Below are 19865 nucleotides of genomic sequence, written 5' to 3'. Positions count from 1 at the left end.
CTCGCTACCCTAGGCCGCTTCATTATTCACCGTATTTATTTTTTTTACCCTGCGGCTGGTCCGCTATAATGCACCGTCTCTTGCTCGGCCTTCCTGTAGGTGCTCCCTCATCCCGTCCATGGGTATAGACCGAACTGCTCACCTTTCTGGTTGGAGATTCATGATACAGTAGTGTTTTATCTTTACGACGACATACGCTCCGATGTGTGTAAACCGTGTTCGAACTCCGATAAGACGCTCACATATCTCTAGTTGGTCAACCGGTTCGGCGGGAAGGTCCGACGGTTATTTTTACTTCCTCTGCAGCAGAGGTCCCTCGTGCTGGGAGGTTGCAAAAAAAGGTGGACATATTCGATGGCATCAACTGGTGACAGAGGAAGAGGTGCTCTCGTCGGACTTCCGAGACGGGTGTTTAAATATCCAAATAGTCTCGGTCGGCATTGAGGTAATCTCCAGGGTTTTTGCACTTTCCCCATCGCTCATCGTCGCTTGTAGGATCCTGGTGCAGGCATTGTTCCCATGAGCGCAACGGATCTCCGAAAGGTTAGTCAGTTCCGACCATTCTCCCAGAGTATTCTCACCTCTGGCCAGTTTACGCACGACTTTGGTGTTGATTTGGATGAGATCCGGAAACTGGGGAAAGAAGAAATGGAATGCCTCTTTGGATGGCTCCGCGATGCCGGCATGCTCGACCATTCTGACGTGCTGCAGAACCATGTGCCTGACTAGGTTAACTTACCTGAAGCACTGGGTGTGTCTTGCCTCCCATATCAACCGTCTTCCATTGTGATGGCGCTGAAGTGTGACGAAGTTAGTCCGCCTCTCAGTCGCTGTCGCCAGATTCCTGACCTTGATAGGAGGTGATTCATTACTTGAGGCATGTGAAGAATTTCTGGGCGACGCTGGTCAGCCATGACCGTGCTCAAATGGCCCGAATCGATCTACATACGGTGGATACACTACAACTATATGCCCCTCGGGCGTCTACAGTTGATCGGAAGATCGTGAAAGGTAAAATCCTCAGTGGCGAAGTGTTTTCCAACTTCAGCCGCTCGGAACGGGTCGCGATCTGGGAGAGCCTACGGTCGCACGAGACGTGCGACGGCATCATCCCGTCCCTCCATACGTTTTTCCGCGACGTTTTGTACCTCGAAGTCTGTGCCAATGCTGTCAAACGGCTGGTTGCTTTGAACAAGCAGCACCCCACCATTCGGCGCGCACTAGTGCACAGTTTTCGACCGGGTCCCTCTGACACAGATTGTCTGATCCAGACGTCTGAAACCACGTTTCGCCGACAGCCGGGGCCTAACGACGAACGACTGTCGTTGGCATACCGCCAGATCTGGCTGTATGCTATGCGACATTACCCGGACATGGCCAAGAATATCCGGGGCGGCCAGGCTGCCAACCCCGCCCGGGCAAAGGCGCGGGCGAAGGCGGACGAGAGCGTGATTCATGATATGGCTACTCTTGCTCGGAAGCTGGGTTTTCGAACTACGCAAATTAGCGCAATCCTCCAGCAATCTGCGGACCGGCAGATCGCTCGGGCGGCGCTGCTCCAAGCTCGGAAGCCTGATCGCTACCACTACGACCGAGAAACCTTCGAGTCTTTGATCGAGCAAATTACTGGTTGTTTTGCTCGCGCAATGCTGAACGAAGAACTGCCAATGACGCTTACCGCTGGCCGGGCGATGAAATTGAAAGACCGATATGGAATTCCTCCTGAATATGCTCAGCCGCTGGACCGCCCGCATATCTTCCTGGACCGGCTGCATTCGGTAACATCGATGCAAAGGAACCTGTCGTCTTTGGAAGTGAGACGGAGCGTATACTACGCCTTTTTTTGGCAAGCCGTCCTCTCAGACATATATGCCTTACACTCCGCCAGCATGGTCACCAGCCAGCGAGCCTTCTTCGCCCTTGTTTGTTCCACGTGACAATATGCCCGCTGACGTGTATCATCTTTTACATCGCCGAGTTTCTGCAGATCACTGTAGAACCTGAGGTTTGGCCCGAGAGGAAACCGGGAACGGATTGTTGCGACTGTTTCTTGAACGTGGGGAGGAAAGATGTCGGGACGGGCCGAGACGTGAACCCCTGAACCGCCCGACCGCGACGAACGCGAAAACTCGCCACCGCGGTTGGTGAGGCCGAAACGCACGACACGACCACCAGCCCACTACGCTCAAGAGCAAGAGATCGATACTGAGCAGAGAAACACGCGCTCCCAGCGAAAGAAGAAGAATCAGGGCAAGCCAGTCGCCCAACGTGACGCGGCGACTTCGGACGACTCCTCGGTAGAGAGCGAGGACTCAGACACCTCCAAACTTGTGAAAGAGATTGTTAAGCTCAGGAGAGAAATCAGACGACGAGATGTATTATACAAGGAGGAGCTCCAGAGAGTCAAAGAAGAATTTGGCGCTGGCCTCGCAAAGGTTCAACATGAGTTACAGACCCTGGCAAATCCACACCCGACACCGCAATCCCACCCCGAGTCATGCGCTCAGAGCTGCCACGAGGAAATCCTTCGCGAAATCCAATCCTTACGCATTGCAGGCAATCTTTCAGGATCCCGGTCCTATGCAGATGTTCCCGTACTCCCCACACCAGCCAACTGAGCAATGTACGGACTCAACGTGGAACACGACACCGACCACCTTCACGACACCGACCACCTTCACGACACCGACCACCTTCACCGATACGCTATATTGCACGATAGACACCTCGAAGATGGCAGATAATGAAAATGAAAGACCATCAGCAGGTCCAATTAGAACGGCAGTTGAGACCGAGATCCGGACAATGGAAAACTACATGAACTGGCAGTGCCGCGCTGTCACCGTGGACCCGAAGAACACCAGCCGGATCAGAATTGCTTGCCGAGATGAGGCTGACCACCAGTTGGTTAAGAAGGTGGCGGAAACCAAGGTCGGCGCAGGTGCCCGAGTGCTTCGCGATGAACTGTACCCGATCAAAGTCGACAGCGTCAAGATCGCGTGGCTTAGCAGAAAGGAGAATTCGAAGGCCTATGGGTCAATGGTCGTTTATCTGACCAAAGGCAGTGATGCATGGAGGCTCCTGGCCGACGGGTTCTTTCACGCTGGGGGAGAATCCGGCGTGACCAGCACCTTTGAAAACCGACCCCGACCGATGCAATACTACAATTGCCAAGAGATTGGGCATAAGGCGTTCCAGTGCAAGAACACGCAGAATTGTGCAAAATATGCCGCGGAGGGCCATCACCACAGTAGCTGCAATCAAACGATTCCTAAGTGCATTCCATGCGGAGGCCCTCACGAATCGTACAGCAAAAACTGTCGGAAAATCTACCCTTCGCATCATGAATAAGTCTCTTCGAGTTATCCAACTGAATGTGAGAAAACAGGGTGAAGTGCACGAGAGCTTAATGAATGACGAAGAAACTCAGAACGCGGTGGCGTTAGCGATTCAAGAACCCCAAGCGAGGAGGATTCAAGGCCGGCTCTTGACCACCCCGATGGGACACCACAGATGGACGAAGATGGTTCCCTCTACTTGGAGGGAAGGCAGGTGGGCAATTCGAAGCATGCTCTGGATTAACAAAGATGTCGAGGCGGAACAAGTGCCAATAGAGTCCCCGGATCTCACGGCAGCGGTTATCAGGCTTCCCGAGCGACTGAATTTCATGGCATCAGTTTACGTGGAAGGGGACAATGCCTCAGCTTTGGACGACACATGCAATCATCTACTCAACGCAATCACGAAGCTACGGCGAGATACGGGTGCGGTGGTGGAGATTTTGAATATGGGAGATTTCAACCGGCAGGACCAACTCTGGGGAGGAGACGACGTATCTTTGAGAAGACAAGGTGAAGCGGATCCAATCATCGACCTCATGAACGAATGTGCCCTCAGCAGTCTTCTCAAACGAGGTACAAAGACATGGCATGGCGGAGGATACAGCGGGGACTGCGAGTCGACGATCGACCTGGTCCTGGCCTCAGACAACCTAACAGAATCCGTGATTAAGTGTGCCATACTCGGGACGGAGCACGGCTCGGACCACTGCGCTATTGAGACCGTCTTTGATGCGCCCTGGTCGCTCCCACAGCATCAGGGACGACCTCTGTTGAAAAATGCTCCATGAAAAGGGATCAATGCCAGGATAGCGAACATTCTTGCCGCCACTCCTGCGGAGGGCACAGTGCAGCAGAAAACCGACCGGCTCATGTCGGCGGTTTCAGAAGCGGTGCATGCGTTAACACCAAAGTCAAAACCATCACCATACGCGAAGCGGTGGTGGACCGCTGATTTAACGCAGCTCCGTCACATACACACATACTGGAGAAATCACGCCCGCTCCGAGCGACGGGCGGGACGAAAAGCACCCTACCTGGCGACGATGGCCCGAGGCGCGGCAAGACAATACCATGATGCCATCCGGCAACAAAAGAAAAAGCACTGGAATCAATTTCTTGCCGACAATGATAACATATGGAAAGCCGCTAGATACCTAAAGTCGGGAGAAGACGCAGCGGTCGGAGAGATCCCGCAGCTCCTCAGAGCGGATGGGACCACGACCACTGATCATACGGAGCAGGCAGAAGAATTGCTGGCCAAATTCTTCCCGGCCCTGCCGGACAACATTGACGATGAAGGGACTCGACCACAGAGAGCGCCAGTCGAGATGCCTGCCATCACGATGGAGGAGATCGAACGACAGCTGATGGCGGCAAAGTCTTGGAAGGCACCCGGCGAAGACGGTCTGCCAGCAATAGTCTGGAAGATGACTTGGCCCACGGTCAAGTACAGAGTCCTGGATCTCTTCCAGGCGTCGCTGGAAGAAGGCACGTTGCCAAGACAGTGGGAACATGCGAAGATCATACCGCTCAAAAAGCCGAATAAAGAGAACTACACCATTGCCAAAGCATGGAGACCGATTTCGCTACTCGCGACGCTGGGCAAGGTACTGGAATCCGTAGTAGCAGAAAGGATCTCACACGCGGTGGATAGACGACGGCTTTTACGGAGCCATCTATATCGAGCCAGCAGACAACATTGAGAGGCCATTTTCGTTGATCAGCGCAGATGAAACGCAGCTGGACTTGCTGAGGCAGGCGGAGCAGAATACCCAGCCGGTTATTCTTTCAGACCGGCGGCGTCTGACTTCAGCGGAAATTTTGAACATTGAGGAACTATCCGGGGTTGAGAGTTACTGTGCTAGTTCCATCCTCGTGAACGGCAAGGGATCTATGATTTGTCCGCCACAGGAGCATATCAATGAGCTCACCCGGCCAGAATTGAAAGAATTGCTCAAGGGGAGAAATATGTCTGATATGGGGTAGGTGCCTGTCTGCCTGTGACTTTTTGTGAACTTCTCAGAATATGTATTAACCTTGTGACTATTAGCTGCCTACCGCCTATTGCAGCCCGCCTGGGTTTCTTCCCGTTCAGCACGATCGGAATTCCCACTGCACACCAGCTAGGGCCAGACCGAAGTCTTCTTTGTTGATCCTGCTTCACAATACGTCAGCTACGACTTGATCAACATTGCTGGGAGCTCCTCGCTAGTATTTTCAATTGATGAGCACCCGCTGTACATCTATGCGGTAGATGGTCGATATGTTGAGCCCCTGCTTGTCGATGCCCTCACCATCCAAATCGGAGCCCGGTATTCCGTCATGGCCAAGTTGGATCGGCCTGCAGGTAACTATACTATGCGGTTTGCCAATGATTATGCAAATCAAGTCATCAACGGGACGGCAAGTTTGTCGTACAAAGCGCCCTTGGAGCAAAACTCCTCCGAGCCATATATCACTGAGATAGGGACGGGGGTCTCCCCGAAGACCTTGGGCAATTTGGAGCTGTACGGCAGGACAAAATAGATGAGGCAGAGCACTGAGGTCAATGGGTACATAGAAGCCAAAGAGGACTTGGGGAACCCCTGGGCAGACGTCCGAGTGGAGCCAAGCCCTCAGTCAAGCGAATCATTAGAGGTGTAAATAGTTATTACTAATCGCTCTCACCGCCCTTAAGCGGTGGGTCGATTCCCGCATAGCCATCGACTATGATAGGCTGGGACGGCGAATGAACAAAACTGCAAACTGCAACTGCAACCCATAGTGGGGATTATCCCTCCTAATTTTAGGTAGCTTATGAATGTCTACAGCAGTCTACGACTTGTCCATGCCTTGGACAGAATGGCTAGCAGGGTTCAGAAAATGATTTTCAGAACAGGACAAGAGCGTAGACGCCTACGCCGTGTTCTCACAATGGGACTCTTTGCTGTACCGCCCGCGGAAGAGGGCGTTGAACGATCACAGACCTTCAATGGAAGGCTCTGATGTGCGCTTATGTAGTGATGATATATGATTAATCATACCGGAAATCAACTAGACTTGTGGTTACATGTGTTCTGCCTCATACCATTCCAACTTTTTTTTTTCGAAAGCGGGGCCTAAGAAACAGCCATAACGGGTCACTATACGAAACCTCGCCGCTATCACCTTTGTCCTCTGGACCAAATGAGTCGGTAACAGAAAGCTGAAGTCATGCTTACGGCAAGAGGGTCAGCCTATGAATTTCATCATCGTCAACATCATCCACCTTGACCCACGACGAATTCTGTCAGTCAATCCGAACCTTTGTGTGAAGCAAATTGTGCACAACGATATACGAAGCATTTCGGGCTAATGCTCACAGACAGAAGCTGTAAGATCTCGGTGGCAATCTTTAAGATGGCTCAGCATGGCTCGGTCAGAGTTGAAACTCCTATGATCGCTTGTAGACCGTTCACATTCGAAGCAATACCAGATATGCCCATGGTTGTCCATGATTCCCAGGCGTCCAGGTCTTCTGATAAAATTAGCGTAGTGCTGCTTTCGTAAATGCTCGATTAAATCCGCATCAGCCCAAAATTCGTTGCCATCTTCTGTGCAGATATGATAACTCATAATGCTAGCATGATGTTGATGAACACAGAGTCAGTACACTAGTTGTACAACCCAGAGGATAGTGATGGGATGAATGACGTCCCAAGATACATGTTTCTAAACAACTGGTGGCGAGAATGTTCTATTTTCCGCGTCAGTGAGACGTCATTCCATGTTATTCGACAATGGCTTTCGTATAGCAAAACTGTTGTTGGACTTTCAAACGCATAAGAAGACCCACGACTTGAGTCTTCTTGCGACGGTGTCTCTCGATGCTTCTTTGCGCCTTTATCCAGTTTAATTGAAAATTTCCTAGTCCTGGAAGGGGCCAGTATCTTGACGACCGCTGAACAGACTAGAGACATGTTGTGGCGGGCATATAGCCCTTGAGAGGATTGGGGCAACGTCATTGGAAATCAAGGTCCACGCCGAAGTTTATACATCTGAGTGAATTGGTCCACTATCGATTTCAACTGCTTTCAGAAGAATACACAGTATCTGAAGTGCAACCCTACGTCTCGGTTCCCTGGAAACGGGAGGGTGTCAGTATTCACCCAACCACGTAACGTTCACAAGCTGAGTGATAGGCGAAGGTACATATTTCTTTCGGTGTTTTCACGGGCTGAAATGTATCACTGTGATGCCACTACATCCGACGAACCGGAAAGGCTTTCAAGGGCGTGACGTCAATACTTTCGCTTTTTTTATGAAGTTACCAGTGAGATAGATTCGCAATAGGCATTTCGACAGGCTGAAACTTAGTTCGGACCATAGCTAGCCAGAACCAGCAATACCAGCCGGCCTCTGATCAGCGAGCCAAGGCTCAGCCTAAATCCCCAAACTTCGGGCAACATGTATTCCTCCAGACGTAGTACATTATTCTTACTATTCGGCATTCTCTCCTTGCCTCACAAAAGAATATTCGAGGTCAATAAGTCTACATCACTCGAATAGCTCCAATAAGTGTGCATGACCAACATGATGGATTCATACGGCATCACAGGTATGACATTGGCAAACACCCCACCAGTGACCACAAATCAGTGGCTTCAGCTTGGTGACGATGATCCTATATTCTTGGGCGCTAAAGCGCTTCAGGAACGTTACGGATTGGAAATAAACTGCTACAAAAACTACGTTCGACTAGCAGCCGGATACTGCCACATGCCTGTGATCCTACTGCAAAACCCATACAAGAATCATGGCGAAGACTTCCAGGACATATTTACACCAGATTCCGCCTTGACGTGGATCCGAAATCTCCTCGAAGACATTGGCCTCGATATTGAATATAATGTTCCCGTCCACGACATATGCCCAATGATCAGTGATGACTGGGCCCAAATGAAGGCCCGGACGGGACAGTTGAGTGAACTGCGGCAGGCGATAAGGGACGCGTACGAGTTGACTGCGCAATACCTGGAGGCTCTACAACCTTCTACCGTGGTTATTTTACAGTGTGCAACAAATCCTTGTTCGGTAAAGAAGCACGCCGTTCTCAGTAGCGTGGAACATCCAATTGCTCAGCTCTTTTGCTCTTCCATGGAGGAAGCAATGCAGAAAAAAACGCGAATAGTGCGATTCATGCAACGTGAGATCCGTCTAGTGCCGGGGTTTCACCCCAGCAGAATTAAGCATGAGTCGGATCCAGCTACGAAAAGGCTACTTGCCGCCACACTTCGTGACATATTGTCTGCTGTCTATGTTCCATACGCACAGCAAATTAATGGGTCTGCCAATGCGAATTAAACGATAAAAAGGACATATTGTGCATCTAGATGCCAACCAAAGCTGGGCCTGCGAAGTTTAATAGTTGAATGGACGCTAGACAGGTTACAAAAGCTTACTATTTGTCCTAAGTTACCAAGCAAACTTTCGATGATTCACATCCAGAGAACGTAAATCTCCTACGGAGACCCGAATTATTGGCCGAGCTTGAACCACGGAAAGTTATAAACAATGTATCTTCCTCACATGAGGTTACATTAGGGTGTCTCGCAAACATGGAATGAAGGGATTCTACATAGTAAATGCTATGCCTGGACCTTCTTTTAAAGTTCGGCCCTTGTCACTCTGACGACTTCACTATCCGGCCTCGTAGACAATTGTCGTTGACGTTCATGCATTGACAGGAAACCACCAATACTGCGAGCTGGGATTAATGTGGAAAGCGCAAATATAAATCCAAGGAAGAGGACCGAGAATATTGAATTATTTGCCCAAAGACGCAGCAGAGAAAGAAGCCGATAATCTATATACATCAAGAGGAAAACAAGAAAAAATACCGTTCGATTTTAGTACATCGATTACGATCAATCATTCAAAATGTCCACACGCGCATTCAAGTACATCTATTACCATATTGTTCACCCTCCAATGCTGCCTCAGCACAATGAGACAGAAGCTTCCGACCAGGAGGAGCCATTGGAGCGGGGGTTATATCGGCTGGTCTCAAGCACCCTAGAAGATTTTGCTAGTAATTGTCCACCAGAGTCAACGGGACCCTGGAACATCACGATCAATATGCTAAACCTATGGATGTCGATTGAAAAAGGAGGCACTCTATGCGAAGATACTTTGAGAGACGCCCTCTCTAATATACGAGCTCACGGTATAGTTATCCTTCCTTTTTTTCCAGGATTTGACTGATATTAGTGAACAGGGGCTGTGGCGCTTCACATCCGGGCTCAGAACTGCGGCTGGCTGGCCTACTATGACCAGACTGGCGACAAGTTGATTTTCGATGCATTTGAAGCATCCCCCCGTGCAGCAGATGTTTTATCTGCGGAGGGGAGTCTTCTTCGGCAATTTCCTGGGTTGAGCGTGGCTGTCCCAGCATGTGTAGTTGACGAGCCGAAGTTCTGCTCCTGGTTAGCAGGAGAGATTGGTCGCCTCTCTAGCGAGACGGTGGACAAGATGGTCCCCACTACTAGGAAAGCAGGAGCGCAGGCTCTTGAGGAGCGCGACACCATCCATCCTGGAATGGTCACTGAAAACCTCATGATCCAGCTTCTAGCACGAGGAATCTACAACAATTGGCCGTCCTTTGACAAGCACATGCGCGATGAGGTCAACTGGAGAAATAGTAGACTTCCCTGGAGACGATCTCCCCTTTGGTTCGTGATACGAGTCACACTACAGACTGTTCTTCAACGCGCTTTCGGCGATATCGAGGGGCATCGCCAATATAAGAATTTCATGCTCTACCTCGTTGCCCAAATCGCCCTGAATACCAACGTCATGCCAAGCACACTCTGCGCTGATCAGCTACAGGTGATCCGGTTCAAGATTGCTCGTCGTATCAGCAAACTAGATGATAAGGTCAACAATTTTGTGGCGCAACGTGCACTCTCGGCAGAAAGAGCACTTAAGACCAGATTGGCAGACATTCAGATGAGATTCAGGGAAAGTGACTCGATTATCATTCCAGAAAGATTTGTGTGCACTCCGCAAGATTTCCACTTGACACTTTCTCAATCGACTACCGCCCTTGCGGCAGCAATGTCGCCAGGTCCTACAGTTGTGAGAATCCCGGAGTTTGATCATCATGGCCAGACTCGCGACCAACGTGATCATCACGGCCTTCCCATACCAAAGGAACGTGACCTCATCTCCGTTTTGGACTTTGAGCGTTGGGTCGAATACGATATGGGTGCCTGGGCTGAAACAGTGATTCCATCAGGGGACTCCATTTGTGCGATAGCGGATCGATTTGGCCAGTATGACAAATGCGCGACTGAACTCTTCGCGGGTAACCCTGAGGCAATGTCAGTCATGCGACTAACCCAGTTAGAGTTATGGGTTACCTTCGATCGCATGTGTACCGCAGTGTGTCCGCTTCTCAAAAAGTATTCTCCCGAGATCCCGGTCAATTTTCTCGAGCCACTGCTCTTACCACACCGTTGCCAGATGCGCAGAGCAAAAGAGATCGAGAATTATATTCGCGTCCGGCATCGGGACCAAAGATGTGGTTCAATATATCGCGATCCCGGGAGCGAAAGCTTTGCGGTCTCATATTACGAATTGTCTGTTAAACTCCCGCCACTGCGGCAAGAGATTGAGCAGTATGCCCAGGGCCAACTGAGGGAAAAAGAAATGGAGTGGAACCTAAAATCAAGTAAATACCGCGAGCTGTACGCTCAAGCTGCACAGCTCGAACACGATATGGAGCTGAACTCGCGAGGACGCTATAGCTGCGTGCGAACATGTAGAAAGTGCTCATATGTGGAACAGGCCGAGGACATCACTATTGAGAGCTTTGAATGGCCTCTTCCGAATGATGGAAGCAGTTTGAGGTCTGTGCTCTTTGAGCTAGTCTGTCCCCATTGGTTTGCGGCATGGCGCGATTTGACCTGGAAAATCGTCCAGGACTTTGGTCGACGTGAACTGAAGAAAGCGCAGGATATGGAGCAGAATCTGCTGAATTATAGTGGGACCCACAGGTTTGCCGTCAAGTGGGGCCAGCGCCTCACTCTAGGTTCGAAGACAAAGTCATGGCGACGGACCCATTACAATTGTCGAACATTTCCGGTGGACTTTCAGGAAATCAATCGGCCGTATCCCTTTCAACTCCGGCTTCTTGACAGCGACAGCAGTGGGAATGGCTGGGTTACTGACCAGACAGAGTCTTCAACTGTCAAACCGTCGTGCACGCTTCGTCTCCCACAAGGGCGCTATTCCAATCTTCAATATGCAGTGGACTCTTTCCGACACACCCAGAACCAGGTCCTCGCGGACCAAGCGCACTGCCACCAGTCACTGAGTTTGCACGAATTCGTTGCTTTTGGCTGCTTGCGCGCGGGTGAACGTGTACAATGGCTCAACATCGTGCGTGAGCTCGCATCCCCCGCTCTCTCGTTGAACGAAGAGTCCGTTGGCATTCTCATCCGCCAGGCGGCATGGGAGCTAGGCACACCTAGCAAGAACACGGAGTTGAGAGAGGCCCACCGCGTCTTCGAGGACAGGTTTTTCAGCGAGTGTCTACTGGAGACTCTGGAACGCCGGCTCGACACTATTGAAGCAAATTGGAATGAGCATCATACTCTGGAAACGCTGATCGTCCTTGCACTCCGCACCCTCAGCCTGTCTGAAGTAGGTGTTGTGGTCGAACGGGCGGCTGCGTTTTTGTGTCGCAGCCGGCAGGTCACAATGCAGTGGATAGGGAGCCTCATCACTACTCTAGATTCACAGACAGGCGTACAGGGTCATGCGCAGCAGCAATTACTCGTTCGGGTCGGAGGAATCTGCCAGCTCACGTATGCCGTTGAGTCGCACCTTGTCCCGATAATCTTACGCAACACGGAGGATCTCTTCCATCTCATCCGCGCCTCCGTTATTGTCTTTGAGAGTATGCCACCGGAGATGAGGGGGAATAATCCGACAGCGACTGTTGCGTGGGTGCAGACCTCCAGAATTCTGCATCGTGTCGAAGCACGTACGCGTCAGCTGATCCAGCAAGATGCATCGGGCCTCAACTATGCAATTCAAGAAAGTGTGCCGAACACGGCCATTACTACCCCGTGGAGCTTCGGTCACGGTAGCTTGACCCGATGGGCGATAAATCACTTAGCGCCCGATGGAGTGCGACAGAAGCAGCAGGTGCGGTATGATTTGCTCAGCGGCGAGCTCCTTGTCGATAATTCCCCCCCTAGCCGTCTTCCGGAGAGCTATACGCAACATCCGACCTTTCGACGTCTTTTTGGTTTGGTAAGCGCGAAATTACGAACCTCTTCCTCTAGCACATTCGCGCTGACTGTCCTAGCGAACGCTCACCGTACTCCCATCAAACCTGCCCGGATCCAGATTCATGTCTGCGCGGCCATTCGAGGGCTACCAGGTAATTTCTCTTCGCTGAGCGAGCACCGGTGGATCTAGAAATCTCATTGTATTGTCCAGGTTCATTTCGGAATAGAAGAAGATCGTTTGGTTATCACGGCTCAGCAAGGCAGCCAAGTGCTCCGATTTATTCCGTACGACCAGCTCATTGGCGACTTTCCCAAGTGTCTACTTCTCGATTATGCGCACTGGCTCAACCTGGAAGATAAAACGCTAGAATTTCGTCCGGTGGCACAGGCGTGGCAATCTGATTCCGATAACTGGCGTCTGTCGATGAGCCTTACATGTGCAGGACCGGCGGTTATGATGCGATCCCGTTGCACCTTGGTTGACATACACAGTCAGCTTTTCGTACAACTGTCCAAGGTCCTGGTAGCATTGGACAAACCGGATTATATGATCGCGTATCAAACAGCCGAAAACATGGTCGTGGTAGAGTTGGCTAGGTTACGCTTGCGGTTTTTCGTCAACAGAGAAGGAATGTTGGAAGCTCCAGAGCTTCAAGCCACTGTGGATCGTAGGCAGGATATCGGATGTTTTTATGGTCTGAAAAACAAACTCATCCTACGAGACGTCAATGAAAAAGATCGGCGATCAGTGTTGATACCGTACGGTGATGCTCAACTGTCGAAGAAAAAAAATCATACGGTCATTCGCATTGAACCACCGGAGGACTCTCGCAATCGCTATTTCCAGTATTTCCTTGATGGCGAGTTGCAGGAGCTTCGAGGATCTTCTGATATGTTGGGAACACTATATCAAGCTTATATGCATGCACTCACCGGCTTTGTTCTTGAAGACCCCGCCACCCACCGATCGGGAACCGCAGAGGCCCTTCGGATCTTGCGGCAGGCGAGACTGCGTTCTTCTTTACCCCTTGAGAGGGACTGTATTGAACTGTTGGGTCGCCTTGCAGCAATGACGCCCCGTCGGAAGTATTATCCATCTCATCTACGGTGCATGCAGACGATTGAGTGGAACAGTGACCTTGGAGAATTGGCACAGCACGACGACTTTCAGTTCCTTGTTCAGGAGATCGTCGACCACGCGCAATTGTTCTCCATGTTGCACGATGTCAGCACCGAAGACCTCGAAGCGTATGTGCGATGTTACCAGAACCGGGGAGAGCCACATCTGATTGCCAGGGCTCGTCTGCGCCATGCACAGTTCTACCCCGCTGAGTTCGGAGGTAGCACGGTACGCCGCGCACCAAAGCCGTCTGCGTACTCGGCACGCGACCGTGGCAGCGGGAGTGAACGAAGCAACCGCGTTTATGAGATCGCCAGTCTAGTTCGCGACTGGCCAACGGGCGTGCCTCATTGTTCAGATTTCTATGCGACTATTAGCAACTGGGAGTGCATACGGCTGGCTAACCTGCGTGTTGACAGCCTTAGCTGCAATGAACTGCTGCAATTGTCATTCAGAGACGCATGGGGTGCTCTGTACGAGCTGTGCCGGTCGCTAAACCGGCGACAGGACTCATACAGCCTCATGTCTCTTTTCTGCACCATTGCATTCCGGGGGTATGAGCAATTGTACAGTTTGCGTCCATTGCTTGCGGTCGCATTTTCTGCTCGATTTGCTGATCTCGCGGTTCCTGGCTTCGGAGGGCAATCTGTGCTTTACTTGCAGCGGGGGGAAGAGCTCATCCCATCTGAAATAGCAGATCAGGTTAGCCTCCATTACACGCCATTCCGAGACCCACCGCATCTGTCAGGTCTGTCAGGCACACGCAAAAGGGAAATCCGAGAGGAGAGAGAAAGGTATCTGGGCGAAAAGGAGAATCATGTCCGTCAATGTCTGGATGTCGTCACCGACCAATGGCCGTGTGAAAGACCCCAGCTACCGGACATTCCTCGCCTAGACCGCCAGAACGCCTCAGAGGCCTGTGCCCTGCTGTGTACCCAGTGGTACCAAAACCGCACGTTCCTCCGGTTCTTGCGAGAAGTCCAGGCCCGCTTGGAGGCGCTAGGTACTGAACCAGACGAGCAGAACCGGAGCGTTCCGCCCGCCCCCTCTCAACAGGCCCGTCCCGCAGAGAGATCTTTCTTCCCACCTTCACTTCTAGACCTGTTACGGACACATGATATCCCGACGGAAGTCCCACCTTTACCGGTGCCCCTCACATTCAACAGACCGCGCGTTCCACGGTGCTATAATAATGATACTACTCCGGAGCTTGATTCTCTCATTTCTGAGTTTTGCGGCAACCCTGATCCGTACCATCGCGAATTAGGGGAAGGCCTGCGGGACAGCCTCGAGGCTCTGGAAGCGCGTGAGTGGCCATGTTCGCCCACCTCGCTGTCTGTGCCGCGGGACGTTCTTGAACGGCACTGCCGTGTTCTCACGCAACAGCGAGACGACCTCTGGGACCGTCTCCATGAAACGTTAACCGTCGCCAGTGGGTCCGCAGAACGCATTTCTAGTACCCTGCTCTGGCCACACATCAGTGTGCTCTCAGTTCTATCGCTCCTCGTGGCTGACCAATGGTGGCACGTTCCAGATTCGTGGAAATCTACGTTGCTAGCGTTTGCCCAGAGCGTGACGTCTCTACGCCGATCCAAGCGTCTGCTAGCTTGTTATAACCGGTCTGACACCGATGGCTTCTACAAGGAAGCCGAGACAGTGGGGAGTGAGGGCTGGGATACCGCGAGGAGCCCAGAATGGCTTCTACTCGAAATTGAAAACAATATCACTATCCGCGTCCAACAAGCCGAAGTCGCGCAGCGCATGATTTGCCCTGACCAGCCTGGAAATGCCGTCTCGCAGTTGAATATGGGTGAGGGGAAGACTACCGTGATCACCCCGATGGTTGCGCTAAATCTGGCAAATGGCTCTACAGTGCCGCGAATCATTGTCTTGAAGCCCCTTCTTCGACAGAGTCTGACTCTACTCACGCAAGTACTGGGTCGCATCCTAAACCGTCCGATCTATCACTTCCCTTTCTCCAGGGATACGCCTCTGGACAAGAAGATGCTAAAGAGTCTGCGAAAGATGTACGAGCAGTGTCAGAAGTATCGGGGAGTCTTGATCGCGCTTCCAGAACATATATTGTCTTTTCGCTTGGTCGGACTAGACCTGATTGAACGGACACCAAAACTGGCTCAGAAGGCGATCAACTTGGAAACATGGCTGCAAGATAATTGCCGCAATCTTATCGACGAGAGCGATGAGGTTCTCGACCCGAAGTTCCAATTGGTGTATGCCATTGGGAGCCAGCAGTCCCTGGATGGGCACAGTGATCGATGGCAAATCGTGCAGAGCTTGCTGTCATTGGTGGAACAGCAGGCGACAGAACTCCATAACCAGGATCCATCCGGCATAAGCGTCAAATACCGTGGTGCCCGGTACCCAATAATTCAATTTCTTAGGACAGACAGAGCAGACACTTTGATGAGCATGGTTCTTTCAGCTATTAATAAGCATGGGCTAAATGGACTACCACTGCACCTTTGGAGCCGCCGGATCCGTCAACGGGCGCTGAATTTTATTTGTTTTGCTCATCTGATGCCGCAGGAGCCTCAGTTTATCCGAGACGCCTTCGGACAGGGGACTACTCTGCGAAAGCTACTGGTTCTGCGAGGCCTCCTGGCCCATGGTATTCTCAGGTTCGCCCTGGCTGGAAAGAGGTGGCTCGTGGATTACGGTCTTCATCCGAGCCGATGCATGATGGCGGTCCCCTTCCGCGCGAAGGGGATTCCGTCCGAGCACGCTGAGTTTGGTCACCCAGATGTCGCAATCATTCTGACATGCCTGAGTTACTACTACCATGGCCTCAATCCTGAGCAAGTTCGGATCTGCTTTATGCTGCTGGGTAAGGAGAATGACCCCGAAGCCGAGTACCAGGGCTGGATCTGTAGAGCTAGATCTACTCTGACCCCGCAACTCCAAGTGCTCACCGGTGTTAACCTGGAAGATACCTCGACTTTCATGGAGGTTCTGTATCCCCATCTGCATTATCAAAAGGGTCTCGTCGACTTTTACCTCTCCAGAGTTGTGTTTCCGAAGGAGGCCAAAGAATTTCCTCATAAATTATGTACCTCGGCATGGGATCTGCCATCAAAGCCCGATCAACCACTTACCACGGGTTTTAGCGGGACGAATGATAACCGATTCCTCCTCCCACGGTCTGCACCGCAGCGGGACCTACCGCAGCTCCTCCACACCAATGCATTGGTCCTGAGCCTTTTGCTCCGAGAGGAAAACAGGCGCTGCATTGTGGCAGAGGATACGATGGGCCTTCAACTTCAGGCGGAACAGCTGCTCGATCTTATCAGCCAGCAGAATCCCCCAATCAGGGTCATCATTGATGTGGGTGCGCAGATCCTCGAACTGAGCAATCAAAGCGTCGCATATCGGTGGCTTTCCACGACTGCATCGTCTGATGTGGAAGCTGCCATCTTCTTTGATGAGCGCGATGAGGTCACTGCCATCGATCGCGAGGGTCACTGCGAGAAACTGATCTCATCGGCATTTAAGCAACGAATGGGAAGCTGTCTGATTTTTCTCGACCAGCAGCATTCGCGGGGCGTGGATCTCAAAATCCCTGCAGATTACCGGGCCGCAGTATTGCTTGGCCCTCGTTTGCCCAAAGATAAAGTGGTGCAAGGTAAGTGTAACTTGGAAGGGTTAACCTCTGCTAGGTTCATTTGTACTATCACTGACAATGTATCGCCCAGCATGCAACAGGATGCGTGGGCTGGGCCAGAGACAATCCGTGACATTCGTAATCCCGCCAGAAGTGAGTCACAGTATGCCTCCACGCGGCACATCCACAACGTCACTCGATGTGATTCGGTGGGCCCTTACACAGACATGCAATATCTTCCAGAGCTTGCGTCCGCTCTGGGCACTTCAAGGCCTGCAGTATCACAGACATCAGAAAGTATGGGACAAGCTGCTGCGAGGGGAAAGCCCCCCACGGGAGGCTGTTCAAGATATACAGGAACTGGAGGCTCGGACTTTGTCCCAGCTATACGCGCCGTGGGATAAGCTAGAAAGTTGGTCTATCGATGAGACACTGGTGCAGGATAACCCTATAGTCAAAGAGCTCCTGGAAGTCTGGCGAGGGTCAGGTCATGGCATGCAACAACTCGCTCCGTTGCACGAGGAACAAGAGCGACAAATCAGCCACGAAGTACAGAGGGAGCATCAAATTTGCCGCCCCCCACGGCTTTCTGCCGTCCCTCATCACATCCATGAAGATGTTCGTTACTTTGTAACCAATGGAAAATTGCCTGACAGCGGTTATACTGCGGTGCAGTCCGCATTTGAGATCTTTCGGCATACTTCTGCAGGCCAATTCGGGTTTCCGACTTCGCTAGCGCCAAATCTCTGCGTGACACAGGACTACAGTCGCACTGTCCAACTGAGAGAGGAAGACTGCAGTGATGAATTTCTTAAGCCTGCTCATTGGGTTCTCGCAAATACGCACGACCAGGGACTGCTTCTCCTTAGTCAGTACGAAGTCAACGAACTTTTACCAGACATTCGGTCTTCGCAAAAAGCCAAGCTACTCATTTACACCCCGAAAACAACCAGGACCATGCGATCTTTTGAGCCTCTGAACTTTCTGCACGTGGGTCTCGGTCACACAATCCCCCGTCAGCCTCAGACGACCGCTCGAGATTTGGGTCTTTTCGCCGGCACACTTTATTATGAGACATTCTCGATCTACGAGAGCCTTCGCCATTTCCTCGGACTAGTGACGGAAAAGTACCGTAACATTCCTGAAGATCAAGTGACCAATGGAGGTTTTGTTAACTCGGCTACGCGACAGGCCCATAGTTGGCCGGTGGATTCCCCCTTCCAGTCGTGTCCCCTGCAGTTTCTGGGAGCTATTCTTGATATACGTTGTAAGAGCCATGGATACTTACAAACGCACGCTGGCACGATCGTGGAAGCAATGCCACTAACTGCAGCCCAATTCTAATATGCCATTTCGAGCTGACTATCGCAGCGCGGCTGTGACGACTTTTACGAGCAAACTCATTGGGACTGCTAGGAGCGTATAGCGTCACGATACATATATTCCTTGCCCCACTTGATGAGGGGTCAAGCCGTCTGGCTTTGAACCGAAATAGCATGTCTTGGCTCTCCTCAACATCACGACAGATAACCGCTATATGTGCTTGAACCCTATTTACTTCATTGAACATCACTGCACATTGCTCATTTGGATATCCAATATGACGGGAAGATCTGTGACTTATACCATCATGTGCATTAGTAGGTCTCTCGCAGTGATAGGACCATACATTTCCCGTTTCTGGTACTTCGCGATTCCACTAAATGAGCACTTCTAACTTTATGCTCTCTTCGGACAGGACTTAGCTTTATCTACACTGCTTTCTCCAACGTAGTTTTGAGTTATAGTCTAGAACACTTGATAATGTCGAATGTGTTGAGCCCGTCTCTCCAGAAGGCGAGAGCTATCGAGGACGCAACCGTCTGCGTCAGACAGATGAGTACCTCCAGAAAGCTTGGAGGAGACATGTTTAGCCCATCAAGGAACTCTCGACAGGATATTGTGAGCGGTTACAGTATATCCAACCTGAATGACGATGATGAGAAATGAAGTAGCCCTAAGGGCCATTCGACCGTTCGCAAATGAGTAAAGCCACGCGATTTCTATCGTTGAAATATCGAGGATGATTATGCACAATCACAGTGAGAGGAACCATGGTGATTCCGCGAAGCGTGGGTTGCTTCAGTAGCTAGGTGCCGCGCAGTTTCAGACGTTCTTTTGCAATTTATAAAAAGACGACATGACAAGCCTGACGTCGTAAAAAGGAAAATGATTGTTGAGAGTCTCTTCAGAACGCCTACTGCAACATGTACGTACTTCCTGCGTGGCCCCTTGACAGGCAGTACGTCCAATTCATTAGGCATGTTTCTCCACCAATCGTGAGAGGACACATATCGACCGTTCGCACCCAATTAGAGTCAGGTCCTGAGATCCTCTATCCTCCCTTCCGACCTGGAAAGCTATGGCAGGCAAAAAGAAAAGGAAACAAAGACCACCACAACTGCTCAGTCCGATCGTCCCTTCGGAGTCTTCAACCTTGGATGAATGCCTGCCACTCACTCCTCGTCAAACCTCACCCCTTCAAGAAA

General features: G+C 51.2%; 4 protein-coding genes across 4 annotated transcripts; 3 read left to right on the top strand and 1 right to left on the bottom strand.

Moving 5' to 3' along the window:
• Positions 1-519: 519 nt before the first annotated feature.
• Positions 520-1937, top strand: BDQ94DRAFT_175749 (uncharacterized protein; the record flags this gene model as incomplete). The annotated part of the gene is made up of 3 exons (XM_026772553.1): positions 520-543; positions 592-717; positions 858-1937. The coding sequence occupies 3 exons, from the start codon at positions 520-522 to the stop codon at positions 1935-1937; spliced, it is 1230 nt and encodes a 409-aa protein (XP_026620295.1).
• Positions 1938-6671: 4734 nt separating this feature from the next.
• BDQ94DRAFT_163738 (uncharacterized protein) lies at positions 6672-6935 on the bottom strand (the record flags this gene model as incomplete). Its single annotated transcript, XM_026769804.1, has 1 exon — positions 6672-6935. One exon carries the CDS (start codon positions 6933-6935, stop codon positions 6672-6674), a length of 264 nt encoding a protein of 87 aa, XP_026620294.1.
• Positions 6936-7892: 957 nt separating this feature from the next.
• BDQ94DRAFT_175746 (uncharacterized protein) lies at positions 7893-8663 on the top strand (the record flags this gene model as incomplete). Its single annotated transcript, XM_026772552.1, has 1 exon — positions 7893-8663. The coding sequence occupies one exon, from the start codon at positions 7893-7895 to the stop codon at positions 8661-8663; it is 771 nt and encodes a 256-aa protein (XP_026620293.1).
• Positions 8664-9239: 576 nt separating this feature from the next.
• BDQ94DRAFT_175745 (uncharacterized protein) lies at positions 9240-18681 on the top strand (the record flags this gene model as incomplete). Its single annotated transcript, XM_026772551.1, has 5 exons — positions 9240-9525; positions 9577-12620; positions 12676-12750; positions 12810-17358; positions 17429-18681. The coding sequence occupies 5 exons, from the start codon at positions 9240-9242 to the stop codon at positions 18679-18681; spliced, it is 9207 nt and encodes a 3068-aa protein (XP_026620292.1).
• Positions 18682-19865: the final 1184 nt, after the last annotated feature.

Source organism: Aspergillus welwitschiae, assembly GCF_003344945.1.
Source record: "Aspergillus welwitschiae strain CBS 139.54b unplaced genomic scaffold BDQ94scaffold_63, whole genome shotgun sequence".
Lineage (NCBI taxonomy): Eukaryota > Fungi > Ascomycota > Eurotiomycetes > Eurotiales > Aspergillaceae > Aspergillus > Aspergillus welwitschiae.
Note: the sequence above shows the minus strand (reverse complement) of the source record. Positions and strands in the feature narration are given on the sequence as shown.